Below are 14,662 nucleotides of genomic sequence, written 5' to 3'. Positions count from 1 at the left end.
TTCTTAATCCAAGAAAAAAAAGTACAAAAATTGTATTTTTTTTTTTTCTTTTCTCCCATAACTACCAAACACAGCCTTAAAACTGTAATTATTATTTTTTTGTCTTATCATATCAAATATCTTGTGAATCTCCTTTTTTTGTTTTTTTCGAGTGAAAACTTATCTGAAGTTGTGTTGTGTTTGCCTCTGGTATACATTCTCAACCCGGCATCAACTCTTTTTAGCGAAGAATCAGTTTCAGAATACATTCTTGACCCGGGTCAACTCTTTGTACGGAAACCACCCGGGTGCCCCATGCGCTGACTATTTTCATGGTTTCACGCCATCTTCTTGCGAGAGTTTGGCGGTTTGGCCCCCTAAAAAAAGGAAAATATTCTTGAGAGAGAGAGAGAGAAAGCACTGAAAAGGGCAGAATATGGGAGCGATATTCAGTTCGAGCAGCAAGAGCGGAGTTGATTTAGAGATGGCTTTATCCAAGGCCAAGGAGATCGTTTCATCCACCCCTGTGGTTGTCTTCAGGTGCTCTTCCTCTTCTTTTCTCTCTTTTTCTAAATAAAATCTTAATCCCTACTCGAAAATCTTGAAAAAAAAAAAAACCTCCTGAAAACCCATCTTTGGATTCTCTGCACACTGAATGAAATCCTCCATTTCGATAAACTGGTAAGATTTGAGTTGGTTCCAATTCCATCGAGAGACAAGTCCGAGTTTATTTCATTAAATTGGCATTTTGGGTACTTTCACGTGCAAGAGATTCTTAAGTTTATGTGATGGAAACCTTGTGCCTTTTCTCAGATGCTCAATTGTGGCGATGGTTTACGGGTAGAGCTAAACCCATTAAATAAAATCGATTGGAATAATGATAGAACACCGAATTTCTTGATGGCCCAACTTCTACTGAGAGGTAGTATATGAATTATAGAATTAAATACTATCTCGTTAAGGATTTCTAGATCAATCTGTCGGCAAGAATTGCTTTTCTAAAACCTATCATAAATCTTGGGGTTGTTCCCTAAAATGAAGAGTAATAACATAAATATGCTGATGGATCATCTTCTATTTGATGAAATATGAATTATAATGTTGAAGATAATGCTATTTTTAAGTAGAACATCTTTCCAATATTAGTGCATTCTTGAATTATAAATTTGTTCATATTCTTCAGCAGATCACTTTCAAATTTCAGGACATTCTTGGAAGAAAGAAATGGGAAATAAATAACATTGCATTCTTATGTGCTCTTTTAAATATGAAATTTTTGTAATCTTAACATTTGTTGGATTATCCCCTGGAACATAGAGTAAAAGTGGATTTTTTGATTAGTCATCTTCTACTTACATATTATTCATACTATTGTTAGAAATCTTTAGCATTTGAGTTGTTAAGCATTCTTATAAGTGGGAAGTGGTAATTAGGTGTGTCTAATCCGCTGCATTCATGTGTCTATTATATTTTATCCTTCATCCATTTGAGGTGCCACCCTTGGCTTGGTGATTCCAGCTAGCGAGACCAGCAATCAAATCACTGCCTTATGTGGGGGTGTCGGTTTTTTTATTTTATTTTGGGATGAACAAAGGGATACATTCTCTGTTTTCTCTTGAATATTTTCTTTCAATGCTGATCTTTTCCAGTGGGCATATTTTGTTGATCTTGTCTCTCAAATCTCTAATTTTTATGTTCACTGTGTTGTACAACTTTCCAGGTTTCTGAGACTAACATTATCTCTCTCCCATTTGCAGTAAGACCTACTGTGGATATTGCACGAGGGTCAAGCAGTTGCTCTCAAAGCTAGGAGCAACATACAAGGTTATTGAGTTGAATTCTGAAAGTGAGTGTACTCTAAATGTTCGTTCCCACATATTTTGACCCATAGACATGTATTCGGTTGATAGAAAACTCCTGGATCTTTTAGAATTTCAATGATGAAAGAATCTGATAAAGCTGTAGAAGATTCCTATTCGTGAAAAAAAAAAAAAAAAATGCTTTATAAGATATTTTTTCTCATCAGTTCCTTGTGTTTTATTTGAAGAAATTATATGCCTATATCTACCATCTTTTGAGTGGTTAAACTTTGAATAACTATAAATCTCTGCCACCCATAAAAGAAAAGATAACAATTGGGGGGGGGGGGGGAGCGGAAGCTGGCTATGGAATGCATTGGCAGATTCTTCTCTTTGCCCCCATACCGCACACGTAGGGGTGGGGACCTTGGCCATGGAATGCATTAGCAGATCCTAGTAGTATTGAGTTAGTTTTTAGAAGATAGAACATGCGGACTTTTAGATTCTTATGGACTTGTAATTCATTTTTTTGGGCGTGTTGAGGTTGATCAGGGGCTTGGGGTTTTGTGCTGAACCTTCCAAGAATCACTAATTATACTGCATCCTATGGTTATACACCCATAAGCATCATTAAACTAGAATTCTCCGTATGCAAATGGAAGGAAAAGAGGACATTGCTATCAGTTAAAATTTTTGAAGAAGCCAAATGTTTAGCCATATCTTTTTTTTCTCCCGGTCAGATTGGCAGTATTGCACACACATACTTCCCTGTATCCTTAGAGATCTATTAAAAGCTTTTAACCAATTTCCTTTGTTTTGAGGAAATCTGTTGTGGGATACCAGAAATATGGTGGCATTTATTAAACCAGATATATGTGCGATGTACCGATCTTCTGTGGTTGAAAATGCATAAAGAAATGACTTAACCATATTCATTGCAGAGCTAGTTTCTGAGAGCTGCCTAAGATTCTGAAATTCCAATTTAGATTGTTGGAAGTTGCTACGGTCCATATTGCCATTTTGTATCTCCTGTTAGCACTTGTAATGGTCTGCTTTTAGCAAGCACCTTCCTCTGATTGATCCTAAACTACTACTGCCCCTGTTCTCACTATTCTTTTCTCAATCAAGTAAAAGATAAGATGTTAATGCCCGACTAATGTTAAGAAACTGATATGTTGTCTTGGTGTTTATCATTTTCTCCTGCTGTGAAGGTGATGGTGGTGATATTCAAGCTGCACTGAGGGAATGGACAGGGCAAAGAACGGTCCCTAATGTGTTTATCGGAGGAAATCACATAGGCGGTTGTGACGGTAAGACTTTCTGATTGACTACATCTTTTTCATGTCAAATTTCTTCCAAGATTTTGATTATGGATTGATTTCTTGGGGTTTCTGTTGGCTGCAGCTGTCACAGAAAAGCACCAGCAAGGGAAGCTTGTGCCCCTGCTCACTGATGCCGGTGCACTTGCTAGTACTTCATCGCTGTAAATGGCTTGAAATTAAAAAATACACTTAGTGGCACAAATGAGGAGAACAATGATATTCCAATTATCTGTATAGTACCTAAGAAGATTGATGTGACAGTTATTTTTTTTACTGTGTGTGAATACCCTATGCATCATTATTTGTTTGATTTAAAGAACTAAGAATGATAACTATTACGTGTTGCAGCATCCAAGTTTGCTGATTATATAAAAATTTAGGCTTGGCTCAGAGGAAAATTAAAGGGAAGGGATGTAATTATTGTTATATGATTATATTATTTACTCAAATCATTTCATATTTGGTTATAAAATTTCACTTTGATTTACTGAAAAGTAAAATAAAAATTACTTAAAAAAAAAACATTATTACTAAATATGATAATAAGAAATAAATTTAAGCAGTTATTCTATTGTGTTGGATTATGATTACCAAAGTTTCTATTTTAGGTTTAAAAATTTTCACTTTCCTTGCAACCAAACCAAAGGAACTTTACGGAAAAAGATGGCCACATTGTGGGTAGTTGGTGTCATGTATTTTCTCATTCTTTCTCCTGACATGTGTGCTCCGCTTGGCTTAGTGCCATGGATGGTATCAGATGAGTATCGCACACCCTGAAACCCAATTCAAATATTGGCTGATCCGTGACCGATATCTCAAACAAGAGAGGGGAGGGTAGGGGAGAACATGCAGCTCCTTATCCACCATCCATGGTTCCAATGTTTGACAAGTCAAATCATACATAAATTAAAATCGGTATGGGTGGGTAGAAATATTTATGGGTTCCTTGTTCTGTAAAAAGGATAAGAGAAAAACAATTACTCCTTAAAGGGATAAGGAAAACAGAAATTCAAATCAATTTACAAATATCGATAACCCAAAAGGCAAAAGCCAAAGCAGTTATGTTGGTTTATTGCATATAGTATATAATTATAAATTGTAGCCCCCCTGCAAGCTCCTAGTCATGGCGGATCCAGGCAGGGTTTAACAGTGGTCCACCGGCTTCCATGGTGTAATATCTCCTGAGCTTTCCATAGATTCGATCACTTAATTTTAAATTTCTTCATTTATAATCTGTTGGGTTACATTCCACCGGATCATGTTGATTTCTGGGCCCTGCATTAATTGCTATGGTTTTTCATAGGATTCCGTCTTCAACACCATCAATTTGAACCAACCATGCTGGTAGCTACTTCTCTCTCTTCCTGTGATTACACGAACCAAATGCAAAAAGGAAGGGCACATCAGGGTACGAACAGAACTGATCCAGATTATCAATCTGCAAGTCTAAAATAGTTCCCGAACCAGACATCTTCAATTACCTTGGAGATGCGTATCCAAGACTCGAGGTTCTTGAGAGCTTTCCCCGCGTGATGTGTTTCTCTGGCCAGGGCTACACCTTCACTCAGGCTCCTCACGCTCCCACTCACTAACAGAGCTGCTGCTGCGTTTAGTATCTGTTCAATTGTTCATGAAAAATAGGAGAAATGATCTCTCAGAGGTATGTGACCAGCAGTGACCCAATAATACGCTTTCTAATAACTTTAAAGTAAAGAGGATTTTATATTTTGATAATTTAATGACATTTCTGCGCTCCTTCAATCAAACTCTTGTAGGAGAATGAACCTGCCTGGTACCTCCTTTATCATCTGATCAAAAAGTTGTTCAAAGTTTTCCTTTCAATTTTTCTTTCCCAAAACCCATTTAATTTCGTGCCTAAGTATTCCTATCAAAAAAGGCATTGCACAAAAGACTTACAAATGCATCTGCAATAGATCCTTTCTCCCCTGATAGAACACGCCTCAGTACCTCTGCATTATAATCTGGGCCTCCTCCTTTCAAGCTTTCCAGTGTACATCGTTGCATCCCAAAATCCACTGTATACATCAAGCACTAGGATCTGGTTAGAATCTCAAAACTATGGAGTGGAAGAGAGAGCAATAGGAAAAAGCAAGGGGGCTTTGACCTCTGTTCAGTGTTATATTAGAACCATAAACCGAAACAAACTAGTAATAGCAAGAAATTTACATGGATCAAAAGAAAACTTCTCAATCTTTTCCGGAGTAACATCAAGGGCCACGCCAGGTCCTGCCAACATAGGTATAAAAGCAATAGGTTTGTAAGTCTTCTTTCTGCTGCAAAATATAGAATAAAAGATAAGAAATAGGCCATGAAAACAGCAGAGACAATGAGAGCAAATTTTAGATAAGAACATCCCGAAGACTGAATCATAAAAAGAAAGGGTACTACCAAGGGGACTCATTTCATCTAAACCCTCTGAATGTACAACTAATGCCCTCTTCATGCCAAATCTTTGTAGCGCTTTAGCCATTTTTGTGACCTATGCAAGAATTCAACATATCATTAGAAAATTAAATGAAAAGGACAATGCCATAATAAGCTGAAAAAATTAGAGCTGAAGTCTATTTCTGCTGAACTTGGGTCAAACACAATCAATATAAAGAGGTAAAAGTAAAGCCAATAGTGATGAAAAGAAACCTAACACTGTTATCATTCATTATATAGAACTTACTAAATCTTCTTTGTATACACCAACAACTGCAAAAGGTACCCGTGCTGGATTCAACATAGGACCCAAGATATTGAACACAGTTTTCACTTTAAGCTTTTTCCTCACAGGACCAACTATTTTCATTGCCGGATGGTACTTTGGAGCCATCATGAAACCAATGCCTGATTCCTTTACACATCTCTCTACACCCTAGTTCCATAATAAAAGGAAAAAAAATCTAAAAAAATTATATTTGAAAAATAAAACAATGTTAACACACAAAAGTTCACATGCTCTTTGAATACAATAAAGAATTCATTAAATGGTTAGAGAACACTCAAAAGGTCCACTTTGGAGGTTCTTTATCTAACTCTATGAAAGCCCTATAACCAAAAATTCACCTGTTGTAGTTGCAAGAAACTGAACGCAAGGCATTCTCATGTGAGGCCTGTTACTTACCATTGTACTAACTGTAAAAATGATTGACCAGATATCGTATGAAATAACCTCATAGAGCATAAGTGAGAGGAAATTGTCAGCTATAGTGCAGTTAGGGATACTATGATAGAATTCATTAAAAAGAAAAACAATTATCCATGTCATATAATGCCCATCATGGTTTTATAAGAAATTGAAAGCCAATAAAACAGAATTTGTATTCAAGCACGCTGGATAATTAATGTTATATATAATCTCTAAATAAATACACTTGCAACAACAAATTAATACTGAGTTTTAATATGTCAGGCAGGTAAAAGAATTTTCACTTGAAACATAAGTGGACGCACGCCTGACAACCATTCCAGGGAGTCCGGGTAAAATAGTCTATTTTGTCGTATGAATAAAGCTAGGTGTAGAGTGATATAACTCATGCTTTTTTTGTTCGATATGACTAAACTGGATCCCTGCAGAACCCATTGAAGAACTAACAGACTCCAGCTTCATATGTCTCAAATATTGTACAATGAGGTTCAATAATTACTTCTGAGAAACAAAGAAGGCTTCCTTCCACTTTTATGGTCAGTTGCAGTAGGGCTGTTTCTTGATAATTTTTCAAACCTCCTGTAGAAATAGTGCAAAAAAAAAAAAAAAAAAGTATGTTGGGTTTGCAACCATTGAGAAATGCTTCTCAAATTCTCAGAACTATGCCAAAGAAAATCATGATGTTCACATCACACACTTAGATATACAAGACTATTTTTGGGTTTACCAATTAATAACACAATATTTACATTGATCACATCATACACTTGGATATACAAGATTTTTTGGGGGGTTCACCAATTAATAACATTATATTTACACTAACCTGGGGCTCCAAATCAATGACAACTCCCAATGTTTCCAACACATCTGCACTTCCACAAGCAGAAGAACTGGAACGGTTTCCTTGCTGCAAATCAGAAATAATGTCAGCTGCGTCCTTTTTATTTATTTATTTATGTTCCCCTTTTAATAGCATAATAGGGATCAAACTAACAACATTTTCAGGAAACAATATCTTATGAAAAAGGAGATTCACCTTAGCAACTTTTGCACCAGAAGCTGCAGCAAGAATTGAAGCACCAGTTGAGATGTTAACTGTGTTTGCACCATCACCACCTGTTCCAACAATGTCAACTACATCAACCATATCTTCAACCCTCACACTGTGTTTGATCATCGCCCTTGCCAATCCGACAATCTGTGCTTCAAAACATATATTGATCCCATCAAAATACGTGAAACGATTGACCTAGTTAAAAGAATAAAACAGATACTAAATTTTACAAGAAACAACTGGAGGAGTTACTTCTTCAAATGTTTCCCCTTTGGCTCTCAAGAGAACAAGAAAAGCACTGATCAATGCTTCATTAGCATCATTCAATAGAAACTCAAGAGAGGCTTCAGCTTCGTCCTCAGATAAATCTACCTTAGTTATTAGAGATTCAATCAACTGCAAGACCACAGAGATATTTTCCATCACTAATTAAAAGATAAAATCGAAGGTAAAAGCAAAACACCGGACCCAAATGAAATTAGCAAACAACTTCCAAACCTCCTTAAAGGATGCTATTGAATGTGAGGGACTGTGCAAAACCCGAGGTGCACTGGTCACAGAAGCCATTAAGCCCCTTTGCTTGATTTGAACGCCCGGCGCAGAGAAAAAACATTTATGGGTCTCAAATGGCTTCCCTGGAGGCCTCAAAATGGCAGAATAAAAGGCCGGAATGTGGACACCATGAGTTGCCATTACAAACTCGCTCAGAAAACTGGTCCGCAGCTCTTTGAGTCGAAACTACAAGATAAGGTAAATTTATGGGATGCCCCCGCAGCAGCAATGGTGATCAAGGTTGGATAACCTGTCAAAAACGTGATTGAATCGTCTGAGTAGCCGACACATAGGCAGAGTATGTAGAGATATTTGTAACGTAAGGTACCCCATAATCACAACCTACAGCAAAGAAGTCGATGTAGATTATGGTCCAGAAGACCAGAACAACATATTTGTAGTGTTCTGGAGGTAAATTCAAGTTTTAAAGAAGAAAAAAAAATTGGAAAGGAGATTGAAACAGGAAGCATTGCCATCCCCAGTAATCAAATTAAAATCTCCCGATCCTAAAGTAGACCGCATTGATTAGTGGAAGAGACTAAGACAAGAATTAGAGAAAATAATGAAGATTCTGAATGCAAAAAAAAGATTCAAGATCAGATCATACCTTCAGTCTCTCACTAGCAATAGAAATTCAATTATGGATCGCGGCTTGTTTTATAAGGATTGGCCGAAACAGTTCGAGCAAAGAATCAAACAGTGCAGCTTTTGCCACTTTTGGACAGTGGTAGCTGTTAAGTACCAGAAACAGAAAGTGAGTGACCTCCACTACCTCCATCACCGGTTTCCTAAATAAATAATAAATAATTTTAAACGGAAAAACAAATTCCCTCCAAAAGAGCCAAAATTGAAACTCTCGAGTCCCGTGACTCGTCGTCTTGACTTCTTTTGTCTTCCACGGTTCTACCTTACTAACAACATCATTCTTGTTCATCTTGTTTCTGCAGATAACTAGTATCCTTCCTTCCTAGTCTTAGAACTTTTCTAGGCCGTTTCCTGCAAATGAAATTTAGCTGCTCTCCCTGGGTTGTTGCAACCCCTTTGACAGCCAAAGAAACCGAATCTGAAAGGAAAAATACAATAAGCTAGGAGGGTATTTACAAACCCCAGAGGGAAGTGAATTATTTCATTTCTTTGGTTGCCAACAGGGTATTAGCTGCAACCCGAGCATCAGCCAAATTTTTTTCGTTACGAGCCATCATATCGGCTCAAAGAAGGTTTGTGAAGCATAAAATACTGAAATGGATCCATTACGTGGTAAAATTGTAATTATGTAAAGTTTAGGGTTTTCAGAATTTAATAAGAGATATCATGAAGACTGGTGTATAATCACTACAATGTAACGTGTTTTCTGGCTTAGGCATTTAGGCCAAATCATGTTATGTATGATTATTTGCTTAATTTCTTCCTCATATTACCTAGAGGATGGGAGGGGGAACCCTAGACACAAGCAAAGGAGATGTAGAGAGTGGTGTAAATTGTTTCTCTAACTAAGTGAAAAAATCTTTGATTTTCTTAGGTGGATCAGTGGATGTTGACATTTGTACCAAACCATGTTTAATGTCCCCATACTGTTTGTGATTTTTTGCTTGATTTCTGCCACGTGGTTATGCATACGTTTCCATTTCATATCTACTCTTACCTTTATTTATTATAGGATGAGCAAAATCAAACACATTTGTTCCTAATACTTTCTTTTGTGCGAAATACATCTTCATTTCTAAGTTTGTATAGAGGGAAAGCAATAAACATTTGAAAATTAACCCAATGGATGAGAGTTACTTGTCAGAGTTGAGTCTAGGACTCTAGGTTAATAAAGAGCCCTTTTGGCATCCAAAAGTATCTGAAACTTTATGTAGTTAATTGTCTAAGAGCCTGTTTGGTATCTTTCCAAAAAAATGTTTCTATCATTTTTTTGTTCTATTGGAATGAAAAAACTAAAAAAACTGTTTGACAACCTTATGATGTGTTTCAATTTTTTTGAAATAAAAATTGGGAAAAAAACGATTTGGAGGCCAAAAGATGGAACGACAAATTGTCGTTCTGTCCGTGTAGTTTTGTTCCAAACTTGTAAAAAGAGGAACGATTTTGAACCCTCGTTCCCGATAAAATCACTCACCCTCTTCACCTCACCTTTTCACCTTTGTGCACACAGAACTGGAGAAGAACGATCGCTAGAGAAGAAGCACGACCAACCTTCACTCCTCGACACAGCAGGTACATCTTTGATTTCTTTCTTCATCTTCATTCTTCTTCTTCTTCTTTGCTATTCTCTATTTCGCATAAACTCTAACCAAAAGGTTCTTGTATGGTTCTTCTCAAGGGAGAACTCCGCTACTCATCTCTGCTCGTCAATCACCTCTGGAAGTCTCAGATCTCATTTGTGAAGACTCAGATCTCTACTCGTTTTCGCTCAAATAGATAAGGAGAATTTAACAATTTCTTCTTTCGTTAGCTTCTCTGCTGATTCCTCATTGAGTTGAATTTATACACTTTAATGAGGTGGATAATTCCCATTAGTTGATGTTGAAGAAAGTTTCCATTCAGATCTGAAATTTCATCTAGAGATTCTAGAAAAGGCAAATTTTGTGCCCTGTTTCAGAATTTTCTTTAGTTTTTTTTGAGATTCAATTGCTAACCCAAGGCATTGCAATAGTCTTGCAGAGTCAGTTTCAATATATTTGCTTCTTGTGATGTAGCAGAGCCAAAAAGTTATAATTTCTTCCAATCTTTAGCCCATAACATGAAAGGTGTGAAAAGATTTGTGTTCTAAAAGAAATATATCTTGAATTAGCTAGTTTGTTGGTCACATAAGCAGATTGATTTGGAGATATGATCTTTGAGAGAATTTGCTTCATTCTGTTGACTAAAAGCTTGGCTATGATTTTATGGACATAAGACAATGGTACTGAACATCAAATTGAATCCTCTTGATTAGATTTTGGACTTAAAACAAATAATAGAATGGTTAATCTGTTTAGAAGAGCAGCCATCAAGAAAGAAAAAAAAAATCCTTTTTGCTTCCTGTACAAGTCTACAACCTCTGAAGCAAGAGCCTGACAACAGCTTCTGTCAAATTATGTACCCTTAAAAGTAAAAGACATCAGGGTCTTAGGGAGGAATTGGGTTTGACTCCCTACTCACAAATCACAAATCACAAATCAAATTTCAGATTTCAGATTAAAAAACTCAACTCAACCTTATTCTTATTAGAAATACCTTGCTGATCTAGGAAACCTTACTTCAGCTTTAAGGAACAAACCACTGTAATAGACCCGGTTCAGCCCTACCCTATTCCGATATGTTGTTGACCAGATGCAAATATATGAAACAAACGTGGTTTGCATTTTGGAAGAGTTCAAAAACTAGTTTATAAATTTGACTTTCATTTACGTTTGGACAAAAACATAACTAAAATTTCATTTGTTCAGATAAGATATATGCTGTTTGAGTTGGATTTCAGAAAAGTGTACTAAAACTAAGGAAACATAGCATGTGAATTGGAAAATGAAGTATTTTGTCTTTGCAATTATTGATGTTTTCTCATCCTTTGGCTCATCTTGTTGAAGCAGCACTTTTTTATTACTCCTTAAGTTTGTTGTTGTTAGGATTTTGGTAGTACCTCAAGATTGAACCCTTTAGCTGGAGGGATACTAGATTGGAAGATCTTTGTCTTATGGTGCTTATATTACTTTTTGTTTCTTTAGTACAAAAAATTGTTATTCTGGGAAATTTTTCAAAGCTGATTTTCCTGCATGTATGTAAGTTTTATTTACAAATGTTTGTATCATATTCAAAAGATGAGCTTTGTTATTTCTTTTTTTAGTACTTTGTCTTTGTTATTCATAATGAATTAGAAAAGGAAACATTATTGGTTAAGTTAATTGATGACAACTAAATTGAAGTTTGAGATACATATTGGGCTTTCTCTCTCAAAATTGCATTGATTTTATAATCTTGTATTTTTGAAGAATGTATAATAACCCAGTATGCTAACTTTTTACGCGAACTTATAATGTCTAAATATTATGTCTGAAAGTAGTATCTCTATCGTTAAGTGGTCAGAACTTGAGACCCCTGTTTTCATTGAAGCAATGAAATAAGCTGTAAAAAATGCTCAGTATGATACCGACAGAGATTGCACATAACCCGAAATACTACCTTTTTTCAAGGTAAATATGTTAATATGATACATGTTTGTAATTAAATATATGAATATTTATATTTTTATATGTAGTGACCATTTAATTGTCAATATATGTCATAGCATTGTATTGGCGTCATAGATGATACTCACATCCATGCAGTAGTTCCAAGAGAGGATCAAACTTGATGTAGGAATCGGAAAGTGACAGTAATTTCTATGTTGCCCTAATTCAACTGGGATAATTTATTTCAACAATTGATCTATACCTATAGATAATTTTAGAATTTTTTTTTTTTTAATTTGATGTTAAATTTCAACCCTAATCAAATCTATTATTTGATATAGGCTGACAACCATGGATGTGGTGTGTTTGTATGGTTGAAAGATGAAATGCATATCTCTACCATACAACATATGTTATTTTCAAAAAGCTCAACATCAACAGCATCCACACCACCATCCACTTCAAACGAGTACATGAAAGGATATCTGGAATGGACACTTAAAGGATTAGAGGACCAAACAAATAAAATGAAATACATCCTCCGTGCATTCAAGTCCTTAGACTTGAACAAAAAGTGAAAATTTGAGGAATTATCTAATAATTAACTTGAACAAGGCATTGTTAATTCTGTACTTTATTCATCATTTTGAAACTATTTTTTTTTATTTGGTATGTAATACTTTATTGTCCCAAAGGATTAGTAATTTCTAAACCTATTTTAATGTTATTTCTATAATTATTGAAAAAAAAAAAAAAGTTTCTCAAACAAGCTTTACCAAACGCCAGAATTGTCATTTTTCTGTTCTAAAACTGTTCCAGAAACAAATTCACCAAACAACTTTAAATCGTTTAAAAACGGCATTTCGACATAGAAACTGCAAAAACGAAACGAAATTTCTGGAACAGAAACGATATCAAACGGGCTCTGAGTTCTTGATTGAATTAATAACACAACTATTAATCTTAAATAAAAAATAAAAAAATAGGGAGAGGAAATCAGCATATCCACATTTGCCGAAAAGTATGTTGGAAGGGTTTTGTGTCAAAGCTGATTGATGCTTTCGGATAATCAATTTTCACAGATTCTGTGGGGAGCCTCTGCTACAATATGAATGTTCTTGTAGAGCTTCTATCTTCTCCTTTTGGAAGATTCATCTCCATCCCGGAGATCAGATCGATAAAAAAAGATGTGTATCCTTGCATTTCTTGGTTAATGCCCCCAAAAGCCGTTGGGATCCTTGCAGGATATCCATGAATAATGATTTGGCTAACAGAGGATGCATTACAATAAAGAACAGTTGTACAACATAACTTGTTCTACCAAAAGCAGAAAACATACAACATAATTTCCTGAGCTTTCTAATATAGTAGACAATGCTAACAGCAGATAGTTAATTACTCAGCGGAAATTGAAAACCAACAGCAAAATAAAGGAAGTTCCAAGAACATTATATTTGGAATTTATCATTTATGCTGCTGCAATGATGTAGTTGATTGCTTGTTTGCATATGCCGGTCATTGTCTCTCCAGGTCCATAAACCTGTATGAGGAAACAACGAAACTGAAATAGTTTTATGAGAAAATCTTCAAGCATTCTAAAAATCTAGTGGTCTCAGGCGGTGTTTCTTTATTGTAGCACGTAAAAGGGGAAAATCTACTGGCATCCAAGGGAGATCAGTTTTTGAATTCAAAATTCCCCTTGAAAATTATAAAGTTTTCATTTGCTCTAAAAATAAAAAATCTTACCAAAAACACAAGAAAATATAAAAACTTTTTTTTTCCTTCTCTTTTAATGAGAACCAAACATACATATTTTCTTATTTTCTCACAATTTCATCTCTTTTAATTGCTTTTCAATTTTTTTTTTCTTTTCTTCTCTCGAGCCATTTCACCAATTTTGGGTTGGTGACACTATAGCATGTTTCCCCTGAAAGGAACCAGGGATTGAGAGGGTTTCCTATCGTCTCACATCGGCAACCGGAGGTTTTTGGAGTGATAAGGAGACCATAGTATATGGCCAAAAGAATAGATTTACAACATAATGATGATAAAACAATTTAGACAACTGAGAAATCAAGACCCATAACTGCAAAACCGAAATTTGTTCACTGATGTGTATCTCAAGGTATAAGAAAATTGATCGTGAACACTTAATTGGTGATAAGTAATAAGCTACATTTGGTGCAACCAAGAAGCTAAACAAAAATTCATACTCGAAAACTGACTACCACCCACGGAGCAGCTATCTCAGACCTTGATAGCATATTTCCTCATTGGGAAATACATCTCTTTCTTCTTCTGGCTCTCTGTCTTCAGTGAATCCTGAAAATAAAAAATGAGAACCAATATCCAAATTAGAAGCCAACCCATGTATATTGACATATGTAATTGTGAATATGCCTCCTTCATGCTTGGTGTTTTTAACACATGCGTGTGCATACCACCTACTACATTGTTGCAAAACCAAAATAATCTGCAATCTGAATGTTATTACCGTCATAGTCTGAAAAAGTTCATTATAGTTAATTATTACTTCGGGGGTTAGATCGGCAAGAATTGCATACATCAATTAAATATTCAATGGGAACCCACAAATATCCATAAGCAATCACACTATGTCTGATTCCAACACCCCCAATCCATCCCAA

General features: G+C 35.6%; 3 protein-coding genes and 1 long non-coding RNA gene across 8 annotated transcripts in view; 2 read left to right on the top strand and 2 right to left on the bottom strand.

Annotated features, from left to right (window-relative positions):
- The first annotated feature begins 286 nt into the window (after window positions 1-286).
- On the top strand, window positions 287-3,450 carry LOC122077157 (glutaredoxin). The gene is made up of 4 exons (XM_042642986.1): window positions 287-519; window positions 1,737-1,825; window positions 2,990-3,088; window positions 3,183-3,450. The coding sequence occupies exons 1-4, from the start codon at window positions 416-418 to the stop codon at window positions 3,263-3,265; spliced, it is 375 nt and encodes a 124-aa protein (XP_042498920.1). The 5' UTR covers window positions 287-415; the 3' UTR covers window positions 3,266-3,450.
- A 613-nt stretch (window positions 3,451-4,063) lies between these two features.
- Window positions 4,064-9,007, bottom strand: LOC122075991 (anthranilate phosphoribosyltransferase, chloroplastic-like). Of its 5 annotated transcripts, none has more exons than XM_042641233.1 (11): window positions 8,471-9,007; window positions 7,810-8,113; window positions 7,564-7,707; window positions 7,294-7,455; window positions 7,081-7,164; window positions 5,793-5,981; window positions 5,510-5,600; window positions 5,288-5,347; window positions 5,018-5,136; window positions 4,582-4,716; window positions 4,064-4,464 (listed from the first exon to the last, which is right to left on the bottom strand). In XM_042641233.1, exons 2-11 carry the CDS (start codon window positions 8,002-8,004, stop codon window positions 4,423-4,425), a joined length of 1,221 nt encoding a protein of 406 aa, XP_042497167.1. In that variant the 5' UTR covers window positions 8,005-8,113; window positions 8,471-9,007; the 3' UTR covers window positions 4,064-4,422. The 5 variants fall into 5 exon arrangements, with proteins under 5 accessions (XP_042497167.1, XP_042497166.1, XP_042497168.1 ...); XM_042641232.1 differs by lacking the exon at window positions 8,471-9,007 and adding an exon at window positions 8,192-8,425; XM_042641234.1 differs by lacking the exon at window positions 8,471-9,007 and adding an exon at window positions 8,206-8,425.
- LOC122075996 lies at window positions 4,659-10,607 on the top strand. Its single transcript, XR_006139408.1, has 3 exons — window positions 4,659-4,760; window positions 10,019-10,080; window positions 10,187-10,607. It is a non-coding gene; the product is annotated as an uncharacterized LOC122075996 (long non-coding RNA).
- Window positions 10,608-13,276: 2,669 nt separating this feature from the next.
- Window positions 13,277-14,662, bottom strand: part of LOC122075994 (60S ribosomal protein L35-like) — a 23,149-nt gene continuing 21,763 nt past the window's right edge. Inside the window, exon 5 of the mRNA XM_042641243.1 lies at window positions 13,277-13,575. Coding sequence (XP_042497177.1) covers window positions 13,483-13,575 — 93 coding nt within the window. The 3' untranslated portion in view covers window positions 13,277-13,482. The remainder of the gene's footprint in view (window positions 13,576-14,662) is intronic.

The sequence above is a fragment of the Macadamia integrifolia genome, chromosome 4 (assembly GCF_013358625.1).
Source record: "Macadamia integrifolia cultivar HAES 741 chromosome 4, SCU_Mint_v3, whole genome shotgun sequence".
Taxonomy (NCBI): domain Eukaryota; kingdom Viridiplantae; phylum Streptophyta; class Magnoliopsida; order Proteales; family Proteaceae; genus Macadamia; species Macadamia integrifolia.
Note: the sequence above shows the minus strand (reverse complement) of the source record. Positions and strands in the feature narration are given on the sequence as shown.